This window comes from Bidens hawaiensis, unplaced genomic scaffold (assembly GCF_021521415.1).
Source record: "Bidens hawaiensis isolate Kalapana, Puna unplaced genomic scaffold, B.hawaiensis_p1.1 tig00031154_1, whole genome shotgun sequence".
Classification (NCBI taxonomy): Eukaryota; Viridiplantae; Streptophyta; class Magnoliopsida; order Asterales; family Asteraceae; genus Bidens; species Bidens hawaiensis.
This window is the reverse complement of record NW_027495236.1, coordinates 164,513-184,864: the sequence shown is the minus strand read 5'-3', so window position 1 is coordinate 184,864 and position 20,352 is coordinate 164,513. Positions and strand designations below refer to the sequence as shown.

The following is a 20,352-nucleotide window of genomic DNA, read 5'->3' as shown; positions in this document are numbered from 1 at the left end:
CTATTATCCTTGATCATCACTAATACAGTAATACCCCCTTCAAGCGAATAGGCGGAGGATCAATACGAAGCTTGGCACAGAGATGTTCAAAAAATTGGGGGTGAAAGGCCTGTTAAGATGTCTACTAGTTAATGCCACCCAGAAAAAAGAACTCATCTGCTGACCGTCTAGTTTTGATACAATGAGCCAAATCTACATCCAAATACACAAGGAGTGATGTTGTATGAGAGCCGTAGATAGAGTGTCTCCAACTTATCAAAGAATTTGCCTAATGGGCTGAAAATGAGCCATGGTAGGAACATGTAAATTGACTAGCATGAATGTAATGTACTACTGGGATAACAGAGGCCTGGACGAATGATTATAACGTGCCAGAGGGCAACAATTGAGCGATGCAACATAATCTATCAGTAGTAGCAAGAGCGGCAGCCATGAGTTTTGAGTAGGAATGTGGTCATACTTGATTAAGAAAGTGACCATTTTTTGTGTTAGAAACCTCAAATCCTCAAAAAGTATCACGGTGAGTCGGTGACCACATCCTCAATTGCAAATATCTCTAGGCTGGAATGTGTCAAGAAAAACCTGTTTAGGAACCGGACCGGCATTGAAACCAGTTTAACAAGAATAGGTTAGAAACCGAACTGCCGATTTTGTCATGAGAGAACTGCAACAAGATGGCTTAATACTAGTAGGCGGCAAGTAGCAGGACCGGAGGCTGTCTTATTCGATGTGTTATTTGGTAAACTCAATGATGAATTGATTATGTAATATTATCTACTAAATATAATACAATGAATACACATAACAAACCAATCTAGGATAACATTAGTAAGATAACTAAGTAACAAACTTATCTTGATATCCTTGATCATATTTATTGCTAATACAACAGCTCATATGTGCTTCCTAATCATCACTTAATCAAACATAATCTTTCTGCCTTTATTTACATTTTAAACTACATCTATAAACAAACAAACTATCATTCACCCAAAATAATTAATTTACAAACCAAACACACAACGCCAGAGAACGAGAAAGATTTCTCACAGCATCAACAGATCCGTCCCCGAGGGAGAAACAATGAAAAGAATATGATATGCTCCAATAAGAACTTTAACCAGACCCAAAACTGAAGTAGTCAAAGGACTTTGCAGTTTCATCATAACCTCATAAGGTATGATTTGAGATATTGCATCTGTCACAAGAAAGGCATATAACGCAATATGTTAGTGTAAAAATAGGTGTAAAACACACACAGACACCTTGTTTAGTTCTACTTGATGATGAATTCAAACCTGAAGTTTCAAGGAGTATGCAGACTGCAAATGCGTGGACTAGGGAAGCGATGTTCTAACAAACGGATGGTCCAAGAGTTGACCAGCGGTCGGGCGGTCTTTCGGATTAACATGAAAGCACTGAAATATGAAATCCCTTGCTTCTCTCGAAAGGTTATCTGGAACTGGCGGAGGACGACCACTTCCGATTCTAAATAATGCAGGCATCTGTTCATCACCACAATAACAATATGCTGTCAATTAACTTATAAGTTATAACCATATGCATACATGCATATGAGAGAGAGAGAGAGTTGCATACACATTCCATTGGAGAATAGGGAATACTACGTGTCAACATCTCCAAGACGGTGCAGCCGAGGCTCCATATGTCTGCTGCAAGTCCATACCCTTTATTTCTAAGATTAACAACCTGCAAATTTCATTAAGTCAGAATGAGAAACAGAATTAAATCAAAAATTAAACTAGATATATATTGTGACAAACCTCAGGAGCCATCCAGAACGCTGTTCCTTTGCAAGATTTCACGTCATTGAATTTAGTGGCCTATGTAAGACAATGAATAGTTTAAGACAAAAAGAATAACTATCACAAGGAAATAATTTAATAAATGAAAAGCGAAGCGACCTTTGCCAATCCAAAATCTGTAAGTTTCACCGAGCCATTAGCATCGACTAATATGTTTGCACATTTTACATCCCTGGTACACAAACAAGAACATTTCGACATTAGAAGCCAATCATGTACTCTATGAAGCCCCTAGTACAACCAGTTGCATAAATTAGTTGTACCTGTGCACTATATCGCGATCATGTAGATACTTAAGACCACGTAAGATCTGGCGTGTGTATGAGGAAACTTGAGAATCTAGAAGATGATATCTTTGATAGAGACTTAAAAGAGAACCTTTTGTCACAAGCTCAAGAAATATATACAGCTTTGACTCGTCCTGCAAGCCAACCGCATCATTTAAATATCAAGCTATTACATATTTACATTCATTCATATATTATAATTTAAAAACAGAAGGTTAAGCCCATGAAGCATCAAACTGATAATAATTGAAAGCAATACCTTATAAGTCCCATAGTATCGGACTATGTTTTCATGCTCAAACTGACTTAAAAGAGCAATTTCCTGTACAAATAAACAGAGATCAGATATGATAACTACACCCTATGATGTTAAAATAGTACAAAGCATACGCCTTGCTTACCTGTTCAAGTTGGAAAACACTTTGCCTTCCCTGTTCCCCTTGATCAAGCAAAGAGACTTCCTTCACAGCAATAAAATATCCACTACTGCAAGAATAACAAATGTAATCGTAAAAAATGTTTCTCTGGTGTTAAATTGTTAATAATAAACAGTAAGCACATACTCGCAAATGCCTTCATATACCGATCCAAACGACCCACGCCCCAAAAGCTGTCCCCTTTGCCAGCTCGTAATCTTGATATGCCTAAATCTTCCATCAGTGGATATATTCGGCCCGCAACCATTCGATGAAACACTGGACAGAGGCTCCGTGGTAGTACTAGACGAATCATCATCATTCGAAGTCGTAAAAGAACAAAACGTCGAGAGCGTCGTTCTTTCAAGCCGCCTCCTAACATTATCCAAATCACCTTCTTCCGCTTCTTCCTCTTCATCACACAAGCTTTTTAACAAGGCTTTCGAAATCGATGGAGGAGATAAAAGCGGAGGCCGGACACCGTTAATCCCCTTCCCAACTCTATTCCCATCACTAACCCTAACCCTAACATCATTTTCAGGTAATTGTTCAATTTTAATATTCAAACTCGAGCTCGGAAGATCCGAACTCGAGCGGATCTTACTAGCTTGCCACGAGGACATGGGAATGCCTAAATCTTCAGCACTCTCTAACCCTAAGCTACGGTAAACAGTCTCAAGCTGGTTGACATCATCAGTTCCATCAATTCTAAAGCTCGTAGGCAATTCAAGCGATTGAGTACCTCGAAACCGCGAAGAAGCATCTTCCGAATGAAACTCGTAGTCAATGTTCTTCCGTGCGTTCAGACGCTCTAGCTTCGGCTTACGTGGCTTCTTGTTGTTGTTAGTAAGGAGGAATTGAGGTAGGTGACGCATTGAGAGACACGGAGGTCTGTTTTGTTTGGCAATTGGTTCATTAATGGAATGGAGGTGTGTTTGGATTAGGGTTTGGGTCGTCGGAGAGAGAGAGGGGTAAACGCAGGAATAATAATGGTGTGTTGTGTTGTGTTGTGTTGTGTTGTGTTGTGGGCTGGCTTCAAAATATCGTTACCGCAGACAGTTAGTTCTAATTTACCTTCAACGAAGTTTCCCGGGAAATAATATTCTATAAGTTCTGTGATGATAAACACGACAACTTACTATATATAAAAAATTAAATATACTTAATAACTTTGAGCATTCGCATCTTGTCCACGGGATTAAGTGAGTTGTCTTTTTATAATATAGAGAGTATATTAGGTATTGTGGTTGAAAGATTGAGGAATGAAGTTTGAAAACTTATTGTTTACTCTTAATAACTTTTTAATATCTGTTGAAAGTGATTGTGAATAGATGAGAGAGTAAAGATACAGATAAAAATATGAAAATATTATTTAATTGTAAATAAGAGGGAAATATAATGTTTTTACTTTTTATTGTAATTTTGAATTTAGAGATAGAGGAAGAGATGAAAATGCTCTAAGCTATTACCTTTGAAAATATATAGAAAGTAATTTGGGACATACTAACGGAGGTGGGGCGGGTTCCGGTTAGAGGTGTTTTTCGGGTTTAGGTCTCTCGCGCGGGTCTCTTTGTGTTGCAAGGTTTTAAATCTTGACCCGAAACCCAACTCAAATCTCTCACGGGTTTTTCGGGTTGGGGTTTTTTCGGGTTTCAGTATCCTAGAAAACCAAAAAAAAAACAACAAAAAAATTTTAAAAATTAAAATTAAAACAACATATTTTTATTTGCTCGTAACGCAAATAATTAAATAATAAACCAACATAACTTGATAAAACAATTCAAAAAGAAGAGTGAACTAACTCGAGCTATAATCGTCTTCAATCGGGTGTGATTTGGTTGTTCGATTACGGTTGATATTAGTAATAAACCGAAAGCATAAATCAACAATAAACAATCGATCCATAATAGTTGGAATACAACCGTCGATAAAAGCCAGACTATAATAATAACTTAAGTGGTTAATACTTAGCCTATTATACCTAAAAGTATATTTAATTTCAAAACTAAAAGTTTATTCGGGTTTTACGGGTTGACTCGAAACTTATAAATCAAACCCGAGAACCAACCCAAATTACTTCAGTTCGGGTTTGGGTTAGTCTTATCTTGGGTTCGGATTTTTCGGGTTCAGGTATGGGTTTTCTTTTGAGTTTCGAGTTTTGGGTAAAAGGGACAGCCCTAGTTCGAGTACATGGCAGTAGGTACACTAGGTACTTCGAGAACACCGCCGTCTCCCCATTTCCATAAAACTTTTACAATATTATAAGTGTTACAACTCATGGCTTCTGGAGAGGAGAGAGTGAGATGTTTGTGTGCGTGGGGTGGGGGGGGGGAGTTGGCGGGTTCATGGGTAATGAAGCACTGATTGTAGCGGGTTCAGGTGGGCTCAAGGAAAACTGATAAGTTGTTGGTCAATGACTAGTTTTCCAACGGGTGGTTGCACTCCTCCTCCCTAAGTTATTGTTGTTGCTTCTTATGTTCGTGTCATAGGGTTGTGGTTAATTGACAGAGACAAAATCTTTTATTTTAAAAATCTATGGTTATGAGTTTTAGTCATAGAAATTAAAAGAATTTTGTCTTTATTTTTTTTTCATTATGTTTTTTTTTTGGACCCGTTATGAAGATACAAAAGCGACAAAAATTAAAACATTTAAGGTTTTTACTCTAATCAGGCAACGTTTTATTTTAGTTCTAATTTTAGTTAGTTGGTTATATTTCTCTTATTTTGATGATAATTTGTGAAATTTTGTGTACTTTATGCTTATTAGTTATAAGTGACATTGAACTGTGAAGTTTAGTTTTAAAACTTTAATAAGATATTTATGTTTAAATTCATAACATAACATTTGTGTTGGCTTGTGATTATTTTGTGCTTCTGAAAACATTTTTTCTTTCTTATGAGTTATTATATATGCTTCTTTTGTTTTCTGTGTAATGTTATGTTTCTATTTCTTAAGCCCAAACTTGCCGTTGGCAAAAACGAGTAGAAGACTAGTGTACCTCGTATATTGAGGAGGTATATCCAACTCAACTCATTATGGAGCTTACTCACATCCAATTATTGAAAGCTAATCATTAGGGCTAAAATTAGTTATTCTTGTGATTATTTTATTATAAAATCACATAGGTATATCATTTTTTTAAGTAAAAATTTTCAATGTTTAGATTACCACGAAACAAAAGGCAAAGTGGGCAACAAGCTACGCCGTTACCTATTTTTGAATTGCAAAACCCAATCTTTTAAAAACTACATTTATTGATCTTTGAGTCATAATATTACTATGCATGACCCGCTGAACATGGGTAAATAACTCCACAGCTTCAGACGCGAGAAAAAAATATGTTGTTGGTAGGAATCAAAATCACCACCTTACTTTTAAAATGCTTCTGGCTTATCAACTAAGCTAGGATGAATTGATATACCATAAGAGGAATTCCACGCACATAGTCATGATATACCGTATATGGGGCATTCACATTTTTATTGAGCACCGGAATAATTCGTCCGTATGCTTTTTTAGTTACATATTTACATGTATTATAGCATACACATAGCCTTTACATATGTAGGTTATGAAAGTAAATGAAAAATAAAACCAACTTATTTAATTATGTGACAACAATAAAAACTTTAGGGATATAAGCTAAATTACCACTTTAGTCAAGATCTCTAAAATATAAAACGACTTTACAAAAGCAAAAGTGATTTCTAAATAAAAAGATTCACTATTCATTTCATATATATTCTTTTATGAGTGAAAGAAAAAGAGAAAATATTAGTTAATCAAATTGACATAGATATGAGAAATGTGACATGCATGAGGTTTTTAAAATATACGAAAAGTAAAAGAGTTAAGTCTTGTTTTTGTCCATGTGGTTTGATCAATTTAACTATTTCAATTCAATATCTTAAATTGTGTCATTTTGACTTTGTGTTTTCTATTTTGTTATCATTTCCCTCCATTGAGCTAGCGTCATTCAATTTTTCCATTTAATCTTCAATGTATGTTTTTTAACCTTTAACCCCCCAAATTTAAAACCCTATTAAAAGTTGTCATCGGAAGCTCTAGTCCCCAACTTCCATTCCAATCGATGAAGTTAAATTGCGACCTCTGGAGTTACGATTTCAGAAAGACACAAATAACTCGAAGTTTCCTACTTTGACATTGCACTTCATACACATATTTACATATTGCACCCAATACACATATTTATATATTTCACTCCACAACTTTCATTTATTTACATATTTATCCCCATACACTTGTTTACATATTTTACCCCCCAAATTTCATTTAATCATATTATTAACCCACACATCTAATTCATTTAAAAAAAACTTTCATTCAACTACGCAATATAACTTCACAACATTTTAATATGATAATGTTCAACATTATGAGAAATGAGACTTGTCTTGACAAGACCTATCTTGATGACATGGTGTTGTCAAGATAGCCTAGGCTATCTCAATGACTTATCCTTGACATAGGGTTCTCCAAATTTGTCAAATTGAAATCATGTTTAAACGGCATATTTTTGACACAGGGTTAATTGGTTTTTTTTTTATATATTTTTCCCTTTAAATGAGAAAGCTAGTCATTGAACTTATCTCGAGGACAAGTTCTTGGATAGGACTTCCTCGAATATTTTCAACACTTGCAAGTTTCATTAATTGCACGATTAATTCACAAAGTTTTAATATGGTAACCTTAAAGTTTCATTAACTTAAACAAACAACCTTATGAATTTTTATTAAAGTGTCAATAGATATCATAATAAAACAACTCAACACTAATAATTGCACGATTAATTCACAAAGTTTAAATATGATAACCTTCAAATTTCATTAACTTAAACAAATAACCTTACGAATTTTCATCATAGTACCAATAATAGATATCATAATGAACCAAATCAACACTGACCGAGTTCCCACGGTAATACGATGGGTTAAAGCAACTAGTTTAGGTTAGAAAACTTTACTTAATATTTAAATTATTTAATATATAGTTTTATTAAATACAATTTCATGAAACTAATCTTTCCATACACACCACCCACCCACCCACCCACGCTTCTGTTAGCTTCTTTACGAAATGGAAGAATAAAGTAAACCCTCTCAAGGAAGACACGTATAGCTCACCGGCAACGTTCACCATCCCACGTGTCATCTTCTCTACACCGCCATCTTCCACGTCCACATATGTCTGCCACTCTCATCCTTTCTTCTTTAAACCTGCACCTCTCACATCAACCGATCCTCTCTTGTTTCTCCAGTTATCAACCAAACAAACAACATATTAACATCATGATGAACGCATTAGCAATCGGTCTTGTCTTAACTTCACTGCTAGCAGCAGCCGTATGGTCTCCATCTTCTAGTGCTCATCATGCTGACGACCACCGTGAGGTGATTGTCAAAGAAGGCCACCGTGTGGTGGTGGTTGAGTATGACAAAGAAGCTGATGGCAGCACCAAGGTGTTGATTTCACCACCCGACACCGAAACCGACACCACCATCGACCAGAAACCGCCTTCTGAAGGAGTGTTTTCCGGTCCCAGAGAGCTTGTTTGTGACGCTTACGGCAAGTGTAAACATAAAATCGCTTCCGCTTTCGGGAAAACGAAGGATAAGGTCGAGGAAACCGCGCATGGGGTTGCCGATAACGCGAAAGAGGCGGTTAATGAAGCGGTCGGTAAAGTGTCGGAATCCGAGAAGGCCGTGGGGCCTACGATTGGTGAGTCGTTAGGGAAAGCGAAAGACACGGTGGCTCATGGGATCGATAAGGCGAAAGAGGTAGCGGGTGACATGGCGGGCACGGTGAAAGACGGGGCGGTGAAGGCTAAAAACAAATTAGATGTGGTGGCCTCGGTTAGAACGTTGGGAGGAGATATAGAAAGAAACGTGACGGGTTTAGGTAAAATCCAAGAAGCCGCAAAAGGAACCGTGGAGAGGGTACAAGAAGTCGGTGAAAAGAGTTTAGGTGAAATTTTAGGGAAATTGAGAGAGGTAGCAAATGATGTTTTTTGGTATGTTGTGTCTCGCGATAAGGTTAATGCGGTGGTCGGGTTGATTCACATGTTGGGGTTTTCGACCGCTTATGGTATGAGCGTGTGGGTGACGTTTATTTCGAGCTATATTTTAGGGAGGTGTCTTCCAAGACAGCAGTTTGGGATAGTGCAAAGCCGGATATACCCGGTGTATTTCAAAGCCATGGCTTATTGTATTTCTGCTGCTTTGTTGGCGCATTTAGCGGGTCAGAAGAAGGATAGTTTAACTGGCATGATTGGGTCGCAGGGTCTGAGTCTTCTTTCCGCGCTACTGATGGATTTGGCCAACTTGTTCGTGTTTGATCCTAGAGCCACTAAGGTAAACCGTAAATCTCACTTGCATTATGGCTTGCTTATATGTGCCAACTACTTGTTGAATGGAAACACGATAATAAAGAAATTTCTAAAGTATTTCCATTGCTGAATGAATCAAAATATTACACAGTGTCCCCTCAGTGTTGAATGATACACTTAGTACATTTAGTCTACTCTTAGTGTACGTTTAGTGTCCACTTAGCGTCGGATGATAGATTTAGTTTCAGCCTTAGCATCGGATGATAGATAAAGTGTCCCCTTTGTGTCGCATTATTAAATTTAGTATTACCCATAGTGGTGAATTATGAATTTGTGTTGCTTCATGTTAAATTAAAAGTGTTAATGTAAATTCAGTAGTCCCCTTGGTGTCAAGTTACAAACGTAGTAGTCACCTTAGTGTCGAATTACATATTTAGTAGTCCCCTTAGTGCTGATTTATAATTATATATTTAGTAGTTCCCTTAGTGTTGAATTATAGTAATCCCTTGGTGTTGAATTATAAATTTAGTGTCCTTTTTACAGGGAGCCATTAATTTAGGAAATGATCTAACTAGAGCATTCATAGTAGTTATTCTTCTTCTTCATCGTTGTCATTCATATATTTCAAATTCAGGCTCCCACATCTCTCAATTTCCTAAATTCATCTCTCAATTTCCACATCGCATTCCCCGTATTTACTCAATTTTCAAAAACAATCCACATCTCATTCCTCGTATTTTCCCATATTTCAAATAAGTAGTACTACTTTGTTCATTTTTAGTATTCTCTCTCTTTCTTCCACTCAAAAACACTTTCAAATTAGTTTTCTTTTTCATTCATTCATTCATTAAACACAAATATAAAAAAAAATGGATATGTGGGATGAATATCGACTCTTAGATATGGCGAAGTATCGTAATTTCTTCTAAAAAGTTTGGGGGATTGAGATGAGGATGTGGATGCTGTAGAAGTCAAATAACACAATTTAGAGATGAGGATGAGTAAACTATTGTGATTCTTCAATAAATTTACTAAGGGAACGCTATAAAATGACTTAAAATCCTCAAAATATTTAATGAAGAAATTAGATGCTTAATTGAAGTGGAGTACAATATAAATGTTGTTTGTTAAGGGAGAACATTATGCTAAATTGTGGAAAATTTTGAATGTTTTTGGGGGATTCAAGTAATAATAATGTGTGGAAATGTTTTTTTTTTGTTTTGATACTTGCAGACTATGTATGAAAAAATGAAGATAGAGAAGGAAGAAGGGAGAGGGGTAGAGCCCCCAACTAGAGACGGGATAATCGGCCCAGACGGGTTGCCACCACAACATGGTGGTGCAACTGCAACCGCAACTACAGCTGTGGTGAGGCCAGGCCGAACTTATAGAGACACATTGGTCGATAATGAGGGTCCAAATGCGGTGAGGCCAGTAGTGGCGGAGAGGCAAGATGTATTGGCGTTGAACGCGAAGTTGAGAAGGTTGAATACGTACTCGTCTGTACTGAATGGGTTGACTTTCATCGCTCTGACATGGTATATGGCTTACTTGGGGCGACAACTTCATGCTACTCGGTAGGAGGGTGGCTTCATGCTTACTCGGTAAGAGGTGGGTAAAAGAGGTTGCACACACAAGCGACCCTTGATTCACTTGCTGCTTTTGACGGTTGTAGATTTACACTAAAACATATGTAGTTTTTACTATGACTGTTATTGCTTTGTTCACAATTTCGATGTAGTTTGTGCTTCTTTAGGAAGGTTAGTTTGTGTTTTGCTATTATGGTAAATTTTATTTCTTGTTGCTTGTTTTACTGGCGTCGTTGTATTTCGATCTTGTACACTTGGAGGATAGTGATGTTTTTGATTATAAGAACTTCTTAATATTATTAATTTTGATCTTCGATTTGAAGTTTGTAAATTGCTGTTGGTATATCTGTCCAAATGGGATTGAAAACGAGTAAGCATGAATGTTTGGCATAATACTTGCTACTATAGTCTTAAGCATCTTACAAATTTAGCAACCCACAGGCCACGACGAATTAGCAGCCAGTGTAAAATTTGGAAAACGCCACGTTCCAAATAGTTAGCACCTTGGAAAACGGTCCAAAATAAATTAGCAACCGGTGTAAAATTTGGGAAACGGATCAAACGTCGTGTTCCACTGGATTAGACTCCCTTACAAAAAAGGAGCACAATCTTTCAAGTATTCTAATTGGATTAGACTTTGTTAGAAAAAACCTTGGTGAAAGTAACAGGTTAAAAGTTGGGATTGCTCTCATACATACCTTTAGTTAGGAATTAGTAAAAAGTTGGAAAAAACGACACCTAGACACCTAGCCATGAACGGTAAACAAAAATTGCGGAATTAATCTTCGTTTGGTTAAACTTTTTCTCGACCCGAATAAACCAATGAGGATGCAAACAAATAGGATAATATAAAAGTAAAAGTGACACAAAAATTTTAGCGTGGAAAACCTCTTAAAGAAAACACAGTGATCAGACGCAGTCTTTCGGTAGCTTTGCTTCCCCATAACTGACTCAAATTTCTTGTACCACTGTCTCGGCGCTTGCTTTAACCCATAAAGACTTTTCTGAAATTTACAAACATAATCTTCTTTACCTTTAACCTAAAAACCTTCAGGTTGCTCCATATAGATTTATTTATCCAAGTCACCATGAAGGAATGTTGTCTTGACATCCATCTGCTCAACCTCAAGATCAAGACTAGCAGCTAAACCAATAATCACTCTAATAGAACTCATCTTCACGATCGGAGAAAAAATCTCATTAAAATCAATACCCTTTCTTTGACTGAACCCTTTGACCACCAATCTTGCCTTGTACCTAGGCCTCGAGGTATGTTCTTCAGTCTTCATTTTGTAGACCCACTTGTTCTTCAAAGTTCTTTTGCCCTTAGGCAACTTCACCAACTCAAAGGTGTTGTTCTCATACAAGGAATTCATCTCATCTTGCATGGCTTCAAACCACTCTCTTTTATGCTTATCTGCCATGGCCTCTTTGAATACTCGGGATCTCCCCCGTTATTGAGTAAAACGTACTCACCGATAGAATAACGAGTAGAAGGTTGACGGTCTCTCGAAGACCGCCTGAGTGAGACAAATGCAGGCATATCTACTGGTAACTCATGATGAATATCCTTATCCAACTCTGCCTGCTCTTTATTATCAACATTATCGGCACCATGTTGTTCATCATTTTGAATACCATCTTCGTGATGTGGCTCAGATTGCTGAGTAGAAATGGGATCCAAATCAATGAGATCATCAGTGTACTGAGGAACTACCTGTGTCTTCTCAATATCTTTCAAACTCTCATCTTCCACAAACACAACATCACGACTTCTTACAAGCTTCTTTGAAACCGGATCATATAGCCTGTATCCAAACTCATCTTGCCCATAACCAAGGAATATACACTGTCTGGACTTCACATCAAGCTTTGATCTTTCATCTTTGGGAATATGAACAAATGCTTTGCATCCAAAGACCCGCAAATGACGATATGAAACATCTTTGCCACTCCAAACCCTGTTTGGAACATCATTATGCAAAGGAATACAAGGAGTAAGATTAATAACATGTACCGCTGTATTTAAAGCTTCACCCCAAAAGGAATTAGGCAACCCTGCATGTGAGAGTAAACACTTAAACCTTTCAGCCAATGTTCTATTCATCCGTTCTGCTAAACCATTCAACTGTGGTGTCTTTGGAGGTGGCCTTTGATGTCGAATACCTTTCTCTCTACAATAAGCATTGAAAGGACCAATATATTCACCTCCATTGTCTGTTCGAATACACTTGAGCTTCTTCCCAGTTTGTCTCTCAACTAAGGCATGAAACTGCTTAAACACATCAAATACCTGATCTTTAGACTTCAAAGTATAAACCCATACATTCCTCGAATGATCATCAATAAATATGACAAAATATAAGCAGCCCCCAAGTGTTCTAGTCTTCATAGGACCACATACATCCGAATGCACCAATTCGAGTATACTTTCTTTTTTATGAGGCAGATGACTATGAAAAGAAACTCTCTTTTGCTTACCATTCATACGATGAGAACACTTATTCAAATGAACATCTTTCACACCAGACAAGGCATCTTTCTTCAGTAAAATAGACATACATTTTTCACTCATATGAGCAAGTCTCTTATGCCACATATCGGTTACATCAGAGCTCGTTAACGAATGAACTGAGTCCCTAGAAATCTTTGGATGTGCCATGTATAACTTTGAAGTTCTTTCACATCTTGCCATGATCAACGAACCACGAGTGAGTTTTCAAATTCCACCACCAAAAGTACTGTGGAAACCATCATCATCTAATGTGCCTGCAGAGATCAAATTAAGTCTAATATCCGAAACATGTTTTACATTATGTAAAACCAACTCCATCCTAGTATCAAACTTTAAGCAAACATCCCCAACACCAACGATCTTTGATAGCCCATTATTACCCATCTTGACATTCCCAAAATCACCAGGAGTATAAGACGAATAAAATTCCCTTTGTGATGTCACATGACAAGTAGCACCACTATCAACAACCCAACTTGAATCATCACGTGCAATGTTCACCCTATCATAATCACAACAAATATGAAATTCTTCGGTGGCAGCGTTAGTTTTAGAAGTACCTTCATCATCGTCGTCTTTCTTGTGGTTGTTCTTTTTATTGTTGTAATTGTCTTCTTGTTCTCCTTTTTCAATTGTCTGCAATATTTTATCGTGTGCCATTTTCTACCACAATGATAGCACTCAAATTCTTCAAACTTCCCTCTAGACTTACTGCGGTGCTTTGCTCTATTACTCGAACCTCTACTATGGCTTCTCCCCCTACTTTCGGTAACTAAGGCATCTGAATGTGAAGAGGAACCTTGTGACTTTCTTCTCATCTCTTCATTTATAAACCTACCTTTAGCCAATTCCATAGTAACAACACCGTTTGTTGCGGAGTTGGACAACGAAGTCCTAAAAGTCTCCCAAGAATCTGGTAACGTACCAAGAAGCCATAAACCTTGTATCTCGTCTTCAAACTTAATACCCATACCTGCAAGCTGATTAATAACACCCTGAAAAACATTCAAATGATCAGTAACAGGCGTACCATCACGGTATTTCAAGTTTATCAACTGTTTAATCAAGAACAACTTATTGTTCCCGGTCTTCCGAGCATACAACTATTCAAACTTGGTCCATAGAGTACGAGCATGAATCTCCCCACTAATATGGTTCAAAACATTATCATCAACCCACTGCCGAATATACCCACAAACCTTTCTATGCAAAATATTCCATTCTTCATCGCTTTTATCATTAGGTTTATCGGTAGTAAACACAGGCAAATAATAATCCTTCACATAAAGAAGGTCTTCCATCTTGCCTTTCCAAACATGATAATTAGAACCATTCAAATTCACAATCCTACTTGTATTAGCTTTCATCGTTCAAACAAGTCTTAACCCAAGAACAAGAGCCGAAGCTCTGATACCACTCTGTTGGGAAAAACGACACATAGCCACGAACGGTAAACAAAAATTGCGGAATTAATCATAGTTTGGCTAAACTTTTTCCCGACCTGAATGAACCAATGAGGATGCAAACAAATAGGGTAATATGAAAGTAAAAGTGACACAAAAATTTTAGCGTGGAAAGCCTCTTAAGGCGAGAGTAAAAACCACGGGACTACTAGAGCCGCTTTAAATCCACTATCACCAATAATGAGCAATACAAAAGTCTTCTCTAGGTAAAACTAGAGACATACACAAATCATCATATACTTGGCATAAACTAACATCAATTATATGGAACCAAATACAAAAGAGTAAACGAATAAGAGGTACCACAACGAGAGAATAAATCGATCTCTGAAACGTCTCTTATCTTCACAAAACACCAAAAAAATTGAGCATCCCAAAAAACCTTCTCTTCCTAATATTATGTCGGCATCATAAAGCAGAAGAGGAACACCAAAGAAAGGTTCACAATTTCTTTCGAATATATGTCTCTAAGGGCTGAATAGAATGGCTCCAATATAAATCCTTTTTGTTTCTTGTGAGCAAAGTCAAAGCCCACAAATCATATTGTGATCACGGAGGCCCAAAGTCAAAACCAAAATCAATAATTGATTTTGTGTGTGTATTGTAATTCGTAAAGTAACAGAAAAGGAATTACATATTTTTTTTCTTTTTCTTTTTTTTATTATTAATAATAATAACAGACCCATGTAAAGTAATATTTGTTAGGATTTCTTATGAACAAAAATATCCCAACATAAAATTCTAAATGTATAATTTATCGCACGTCCAATCCCGTTGTTAAAGACGCTACGGTCCATGTTGTCCTCTCCTTAGATGTTATAAATAGAAACTCCATCAGTTAAATGTCAACAATGCATTTCTCTATGGGCATCTCACTGGAAGTGTTTTAGAGTCAATGAGCAATCACCAGAATTTATTGATTCTTAATTTTCTAATCATGTGTACAAGTTAAATAAGGCTTTATATTCTTAAACAAGCCTCTTGGGCTTGGTTTTATCGCCTTAGCACATTTCTTATCAACGAAGACTTTGCGGGTGGTCATTTTAAACCATCACTCTCTATCTTCAAAAAATACTTTTGCATCATGTACCTATTGGTTTATCTTGATGATTTGATCTTAACAGGAAATGACCCTCATATACGTACTCACCTCTTTCATCACTCGTTTAAATCAGAATTTGCGATCAAAGATTTGGGGAAGCTCAAGTACTTTCTTGGACTTGAAGTTACCTATACATCATATGGACTCTTTTAAACCAATCCAAATATACTAATGACATACTTACTCGTGCTATGATATTGGATGCCAAACTGGCACTAACACCGACACCTTTAAGCACAAATGTTTCCACGCGATGGCTTTTATGTGCTCCTTGGTTGTGAAGCTTTCGTCTGTTAGCTGCTTTTTGTATGTTGCTCATTATTTGGTTCAAAGTCAGTTGCATACCCTCTTTGTAGTGGTGACAAATAACGTCATTCGTCCTCCAAAATCATATTTTGTAAGCTTACATTACGCTCATGTTTTGTTTGTCGTGAGCTTCTAGCTTTGTTATACGAATGTTTGTGCAGCGCTTAGACTATGCACTATGGGCGCCTTCAAGGGGGGAGAAAGGGCGCCGTTAGAGTTGGAACACCGTTGGGGGGCGCGGTGGAGGCGAGCGCGGAGGGGGGGTCGGGCATGAGGACGACCGGCGCCATTGGTAGAGCTCTCTCTCTCCTCTCTCTCTCTCTCACACACACACACACACATATATATATAATATATATATATTGGGGCGCCCAAGGGGCATTAAACCATAGTGGGACGGCCTTCGATGCCCCGGCTTTTTACGAGGCGATGACGTGGCATTGATGTGGCGCTATGGAGGGCTTCGATGCCTCTCACCATAGCATTCAGCCTTATGATTGTTACCATTGAAATTTCATTGGCCTCATTTAACCCTTAATTCAAGCTAGATGACGTATTTCCATAACATTTGTTTCTTTGAAGGATGATGATGAATCCATTAGCAAAAAAAATGCTTAATAAAAAAATAGGGTTTATGCGGTATTTATATGGGATTAAACAAAACATTGTTTTATATATAAGCGTTCTATAACGGTTTTTTGTAACTGCCGGATATTTTTAGACTTCCACGAGCATGAGGATACTCACGGACTCATGGCTCACTCCAGAGGGGTGGTTCAATGTTCACATGAGCTTGCTTATATGTGGTCGTCACTCCACTCAAGCTCAAAGTATAACACTGGCCTGTTGGAAGTAATTTCAGACTCAAAGTCACAAGTCGGTGAACTTGATGGACCAATGTTGACAAGTAGGTCATAGTTGGTTATATTTCCTACTTATATTATGTTTCCTAATTGTATTGCAATTATAATAGGTAATGTCTTGGCTAGCAAGTTAGGTTAGTCTATATAAACAAAGTTATGGTTAGACATTATAGATTGTGTGATGTGAGATGCAACCGAGTTAGGGTTCATCTAGCGACACACCAGATGTGACCGAGTTAGGGTTCATCTAGATGTAACTGAGTTAGGGTTCATCAAGAGTCAAACCGAGTTAGAATTTGAGTTAGAATTTGAGAATTGTAATCAGTTTTTTGAGTAAGATTTTCTGGTTAATATAAACGAGAGTTATTCGTTAGTTCGTGTTTGATTATCGATCTAGGACTTGATGGCCTTATGTGCTTCAACTTATCACGCTCAAAAACAGTAGTACTACACTGGTTAAACCAAATAATCATTTTGACTCATATACCAGGATCAACCCATAACTTCATTAATTTTCATATTATAATGTAGAGCTCTCAAATATATAATTATTCATTCTGGAGTGTTGCAAGGGAAACTTGTACATTCCCAAAACCGGCAAGGTCTTACATTTCCGAAAGTAGCTATTAGACACCATTATGGCATATAACTTCCCTAGATTGTTTAAAGGGGAGTAGGGGACTAGCAAAAGCCAAGCATACACATGCAGTCATACTTCACTGGAGAAGTTTACACTACACATACTAGATAGATCCTAGAGTTGACAGGAACACAAAATGGTACCGATGATACAAGTGAGTGACGAGCATCACATATATAACCCTAATCTACTCGTTTCTAATAGTGCTCTATGGTCACAAAAGAAGAAATATAATTTGATCTCGGATGCTGGAAGAAGCACCATAGCACAAAGGAGATGTTGACAACGTACATAAACACCATTGAGTCATTCTTTGCCTTGATCAATTCTTAACTGAACACGTGCATTTATCTTGATGCTCCCTAAGTTCCTGCGTTGAGTGAGTTTACATGAAACTAGAGTGTAAATATGAGTTCCATACAGAATATGGCACTTACGTAGCAACGCATCGTGTGCTTATAATTAGTGGGTCAATCATGATAATGGTTGTGTTTTAACAAAATGAAACAGGCCAAAGATGCAATCATATTAAATACACTAGTTGATAAGGAGTTACTGGAAATTGGCCACCATAAAATAAGCATAACTAGCTCTACAAATGGAGTTACGGGGCCACATGTGGATTGACCCAGCTATCGGACCTGAACTCCTCAAGTAGGGCTCCGATTTCATCGTAATTCACACGCTTATTATTAATTTCAGTATATATTAGGCTGCTTGTTTTGTTTTTTTCTTTTTCTTTTTCTTTTTTCTTTACAAACTCACACAGCCGTAAATCAACACCATTTTTGTCCCACAATGAGACTTCCCCTCACCACTTGGGAGGGACACATTTTTTTATCACGATATTGATACTATTGCTGGCTTGTAATTTAAAAAATTTTGGCAACACGCCAATACCTGCCAATTTTAAAAACTCATCTTATTAACGTTTCAAGTATTCATTTTTACATCATTTTCTTTCTTGAGAATTCTATCTTCGTTATGTTCATGCTAACCCTTTGCATCTGTTGCCCGTTACCCACCCAACAAGTTAAATGCATCACTGGCTAGATCGATGAGACACATACCTGAATCTGTCTTTGCAGAAACTTGACATACTCCACGGCCTCGTCTAACATGTCTGCCGTATTGGTTTGCTGCATCACATACATCCCATTGCTCATTAGATCTTCTAAATCATTCTAACTTCTAAGCTAAAGAAAACCAGTAAAAAAAACATCATAAATGCCCCCGCAATCGTCAGATCGGGGCAGTCTTTAACTCCCAGACATTCCAAGTCTATATTCCAACAGAAAAACATGAGAGAATATGCAACTAGATCTCAACATTCATATCAGGATTTAAGGTAGTGACACTGACACACACAAAAAGATATATATATATATAATTTGGAACAAGACCCAAATGAAATTGAAAAGGCTGTGGTACAGTGTATCCATTCAAATGTAAAGCAGTTTCCATAAAAGGAAAACTCTGACCAAAAGAAAAGAGACTGTCTTACTCTTTACCTTATCCATATTAGGAACCAGTTCTTGAAGCTTCCTTATCCTGTCACTTATTCTAGTCCTTCTCACCTTTTAACACACAAATCACTTTAGCAACAAATTAATCACCATCACCCAAAAAAAAAAAATACAATAATTTATCACCCGTTCCGCGATACTCCGAGGATGCGTAGCGCACCCTCGCTTTGCGCGTACTCGACACGGCACCGAATCCCCCAAAATCTTGTCCATGTCCGCATCCAGCAGCATACTCTGATCTCCACTCTAAATAATAACACACAAATAAAGTTAGTGAATGCTTTAAATCTTTAATTATTAATATAAACCAACTAATTAACTACCAGCTGCGTGGTGAACTTCCCTCGTTGACTATTATTATTATTATCTAACCCAGGGTCTCTAGAACCCGAAAGGTAGTCGTCGAAACCCGGGGTTTGGTAGTTGGGAAGGAACGCTTCAGGATTGTTGATCTGCGACAGGAATTCAGCTGGAGAGCTGTTTTGCCTTAGACCGATAGGATTGGGTATCATAATATTAATATTCGGATCAACGAAGGTGGGTTTGGAGGAGTCGCCAGCGGATGTGGCAATGGAGGTGTGGTGGTGGACCGGAGGAAGCGTTGGCTTGGGTGGATCAATGATGACATCTTCCTCCTCTTCGGATTCCAGTAACGCTTCGAGCCATGTGGCTGGAGCGGACCGGAACCTGGAGAGGCCGGGACTGGGACCGCCACCGCCTGTCGGTTGCATTTGTGTTGTTATTGGTTGGTTGCAGACCAGACTAGATTTTCTTTTGCTTAAGGGACTGGGTTTATCTTAGTACGAGTGCAGAAAATAATATTATTATAAGTTATAAAAACAGGTGGATGGGAGGAAAGAAATGCGACGTCACCGTGTCACAGGAGTAAATGCTCTGCTCTGCAACATCCGGCGATTAAATAATTATTAATTATTTGATGGTCTAGATTTGTTGTTGAAAAATATGAATTTTGGAAAAGTATTTAATTGTTATCATGATTTATACGTTAAAAAAGAAAACCACTTAATTCACCAGATATATGAAAGTGGATATGTAAGAGCAAATTCTAAAAATAGGCTAATGACGAGAGATGTCTATTTTAATCTAAATTTCTAAAAATTTTCTAACAATGATCCATTGAAAACTTATGGAGCTATAATGTTTGGGTTTGTTACGACTCTCGTTAGATGTTTGACCTCATCATGAGATTTCAAGTCAAATTCGTTTGACCCATAAGTTTTGATACCAAAGCATTTTCCTTGAAAAATATTTCCTCCGTAATGTTTCATCATGCTTTTATATCTTCTGTGAGATTTGGAAAAAGTTTAAATTCACCTCATTCCATCATTGATTCACCACCACCACCACCTCATTTCTTTGAAATAATCCTGATTATTCTTCGTCACCATCTTCGTCATTCAACATCCAACATCACCATCTCCGGCCACTGTCGGCTACACTATCTCCGACCA

At 37.5% G+C, this 20,352-nt stretch overlaps 3 protein-coding genes across 3 annotated transcripts; 1 reads left to right on the top strand and 2 right to left on the bottom strand.

Annotated features, from left to right (window-relative positions):
- Positions 1–843: 843 nt before the first annotated feature.
- On the bottom strand, positions 844–3,494 carry LOC143581739 (mitogen-activated protein kinase kinase kinase 1-like). Its single transcript, XM_077064448.1, has 9 exons — positions 2,677–3,494; positions 2,515–2,599; positions 2,373–2,435; positions 2,090–2,247; positions 1,926–1,998; positions 1,785–1,844; positions 1,600–1,710; positions 1,299–1,505; positions 844–1,198 (listed from the first exon to the last, which is right to left on the bottom strand). The coding sequence occupies exons 1-8, from the start codon at positions 3,402–3,404 to the stop codon at positions 1,338–1,340; spliced, it is 1,446 nt and encodes a 481-aa protein (XP_076920563.1). The 5' UTR covers positions 3,405–3,494; the 3' UTR covers positions 844–1,198; positions 1,299–1,337.
- A 4,345-nt stretch (positions 3,495–7,839) lies between these two features.
- On the top strand, positions 7,840–10,457 carry LOC143581730 (uncharacterized). Its single transcript, XM_077064442.1, has 2 exons — positions 7,840–8,901; positions 10,110–10,457. The coding sequence occupies exons 1-2, from the start codon at positions 7,840–7,842 to the stop codon at positions 10,455–10,457; spliced, it is 1,410 nt and encodes a 469-aa protein (XP_076920557.1).
- A 6,797-nt stretch (positions 10,458–17,254) lies between these two features.
- LOC143581738 (transcription factor bHLH80-like) lies at positions 17,255–19,611 on the bottom strand. Its single transcript, XM_077064447.1, has 5 exons — positions 19,204–19,611; positions 19,007–19,126; positions 18,866–18,931; positions 18,425–18,493; positions 17,255–17,724 (listed from the first exon to the last, which is right to left on the bottom strand). The coding sequence occupies exons 1-5, from the start codon at positions 19,609–19,611 to the stop codon at positions 17,677–17,679; spliced, it is 711 nt and encodes a 236-aa protein (XP_076920562.1). The 3' UTR covers positions 17,255–17,676.
- Positions 19,612–20,352: the final 741 nt, after the last annotated feature.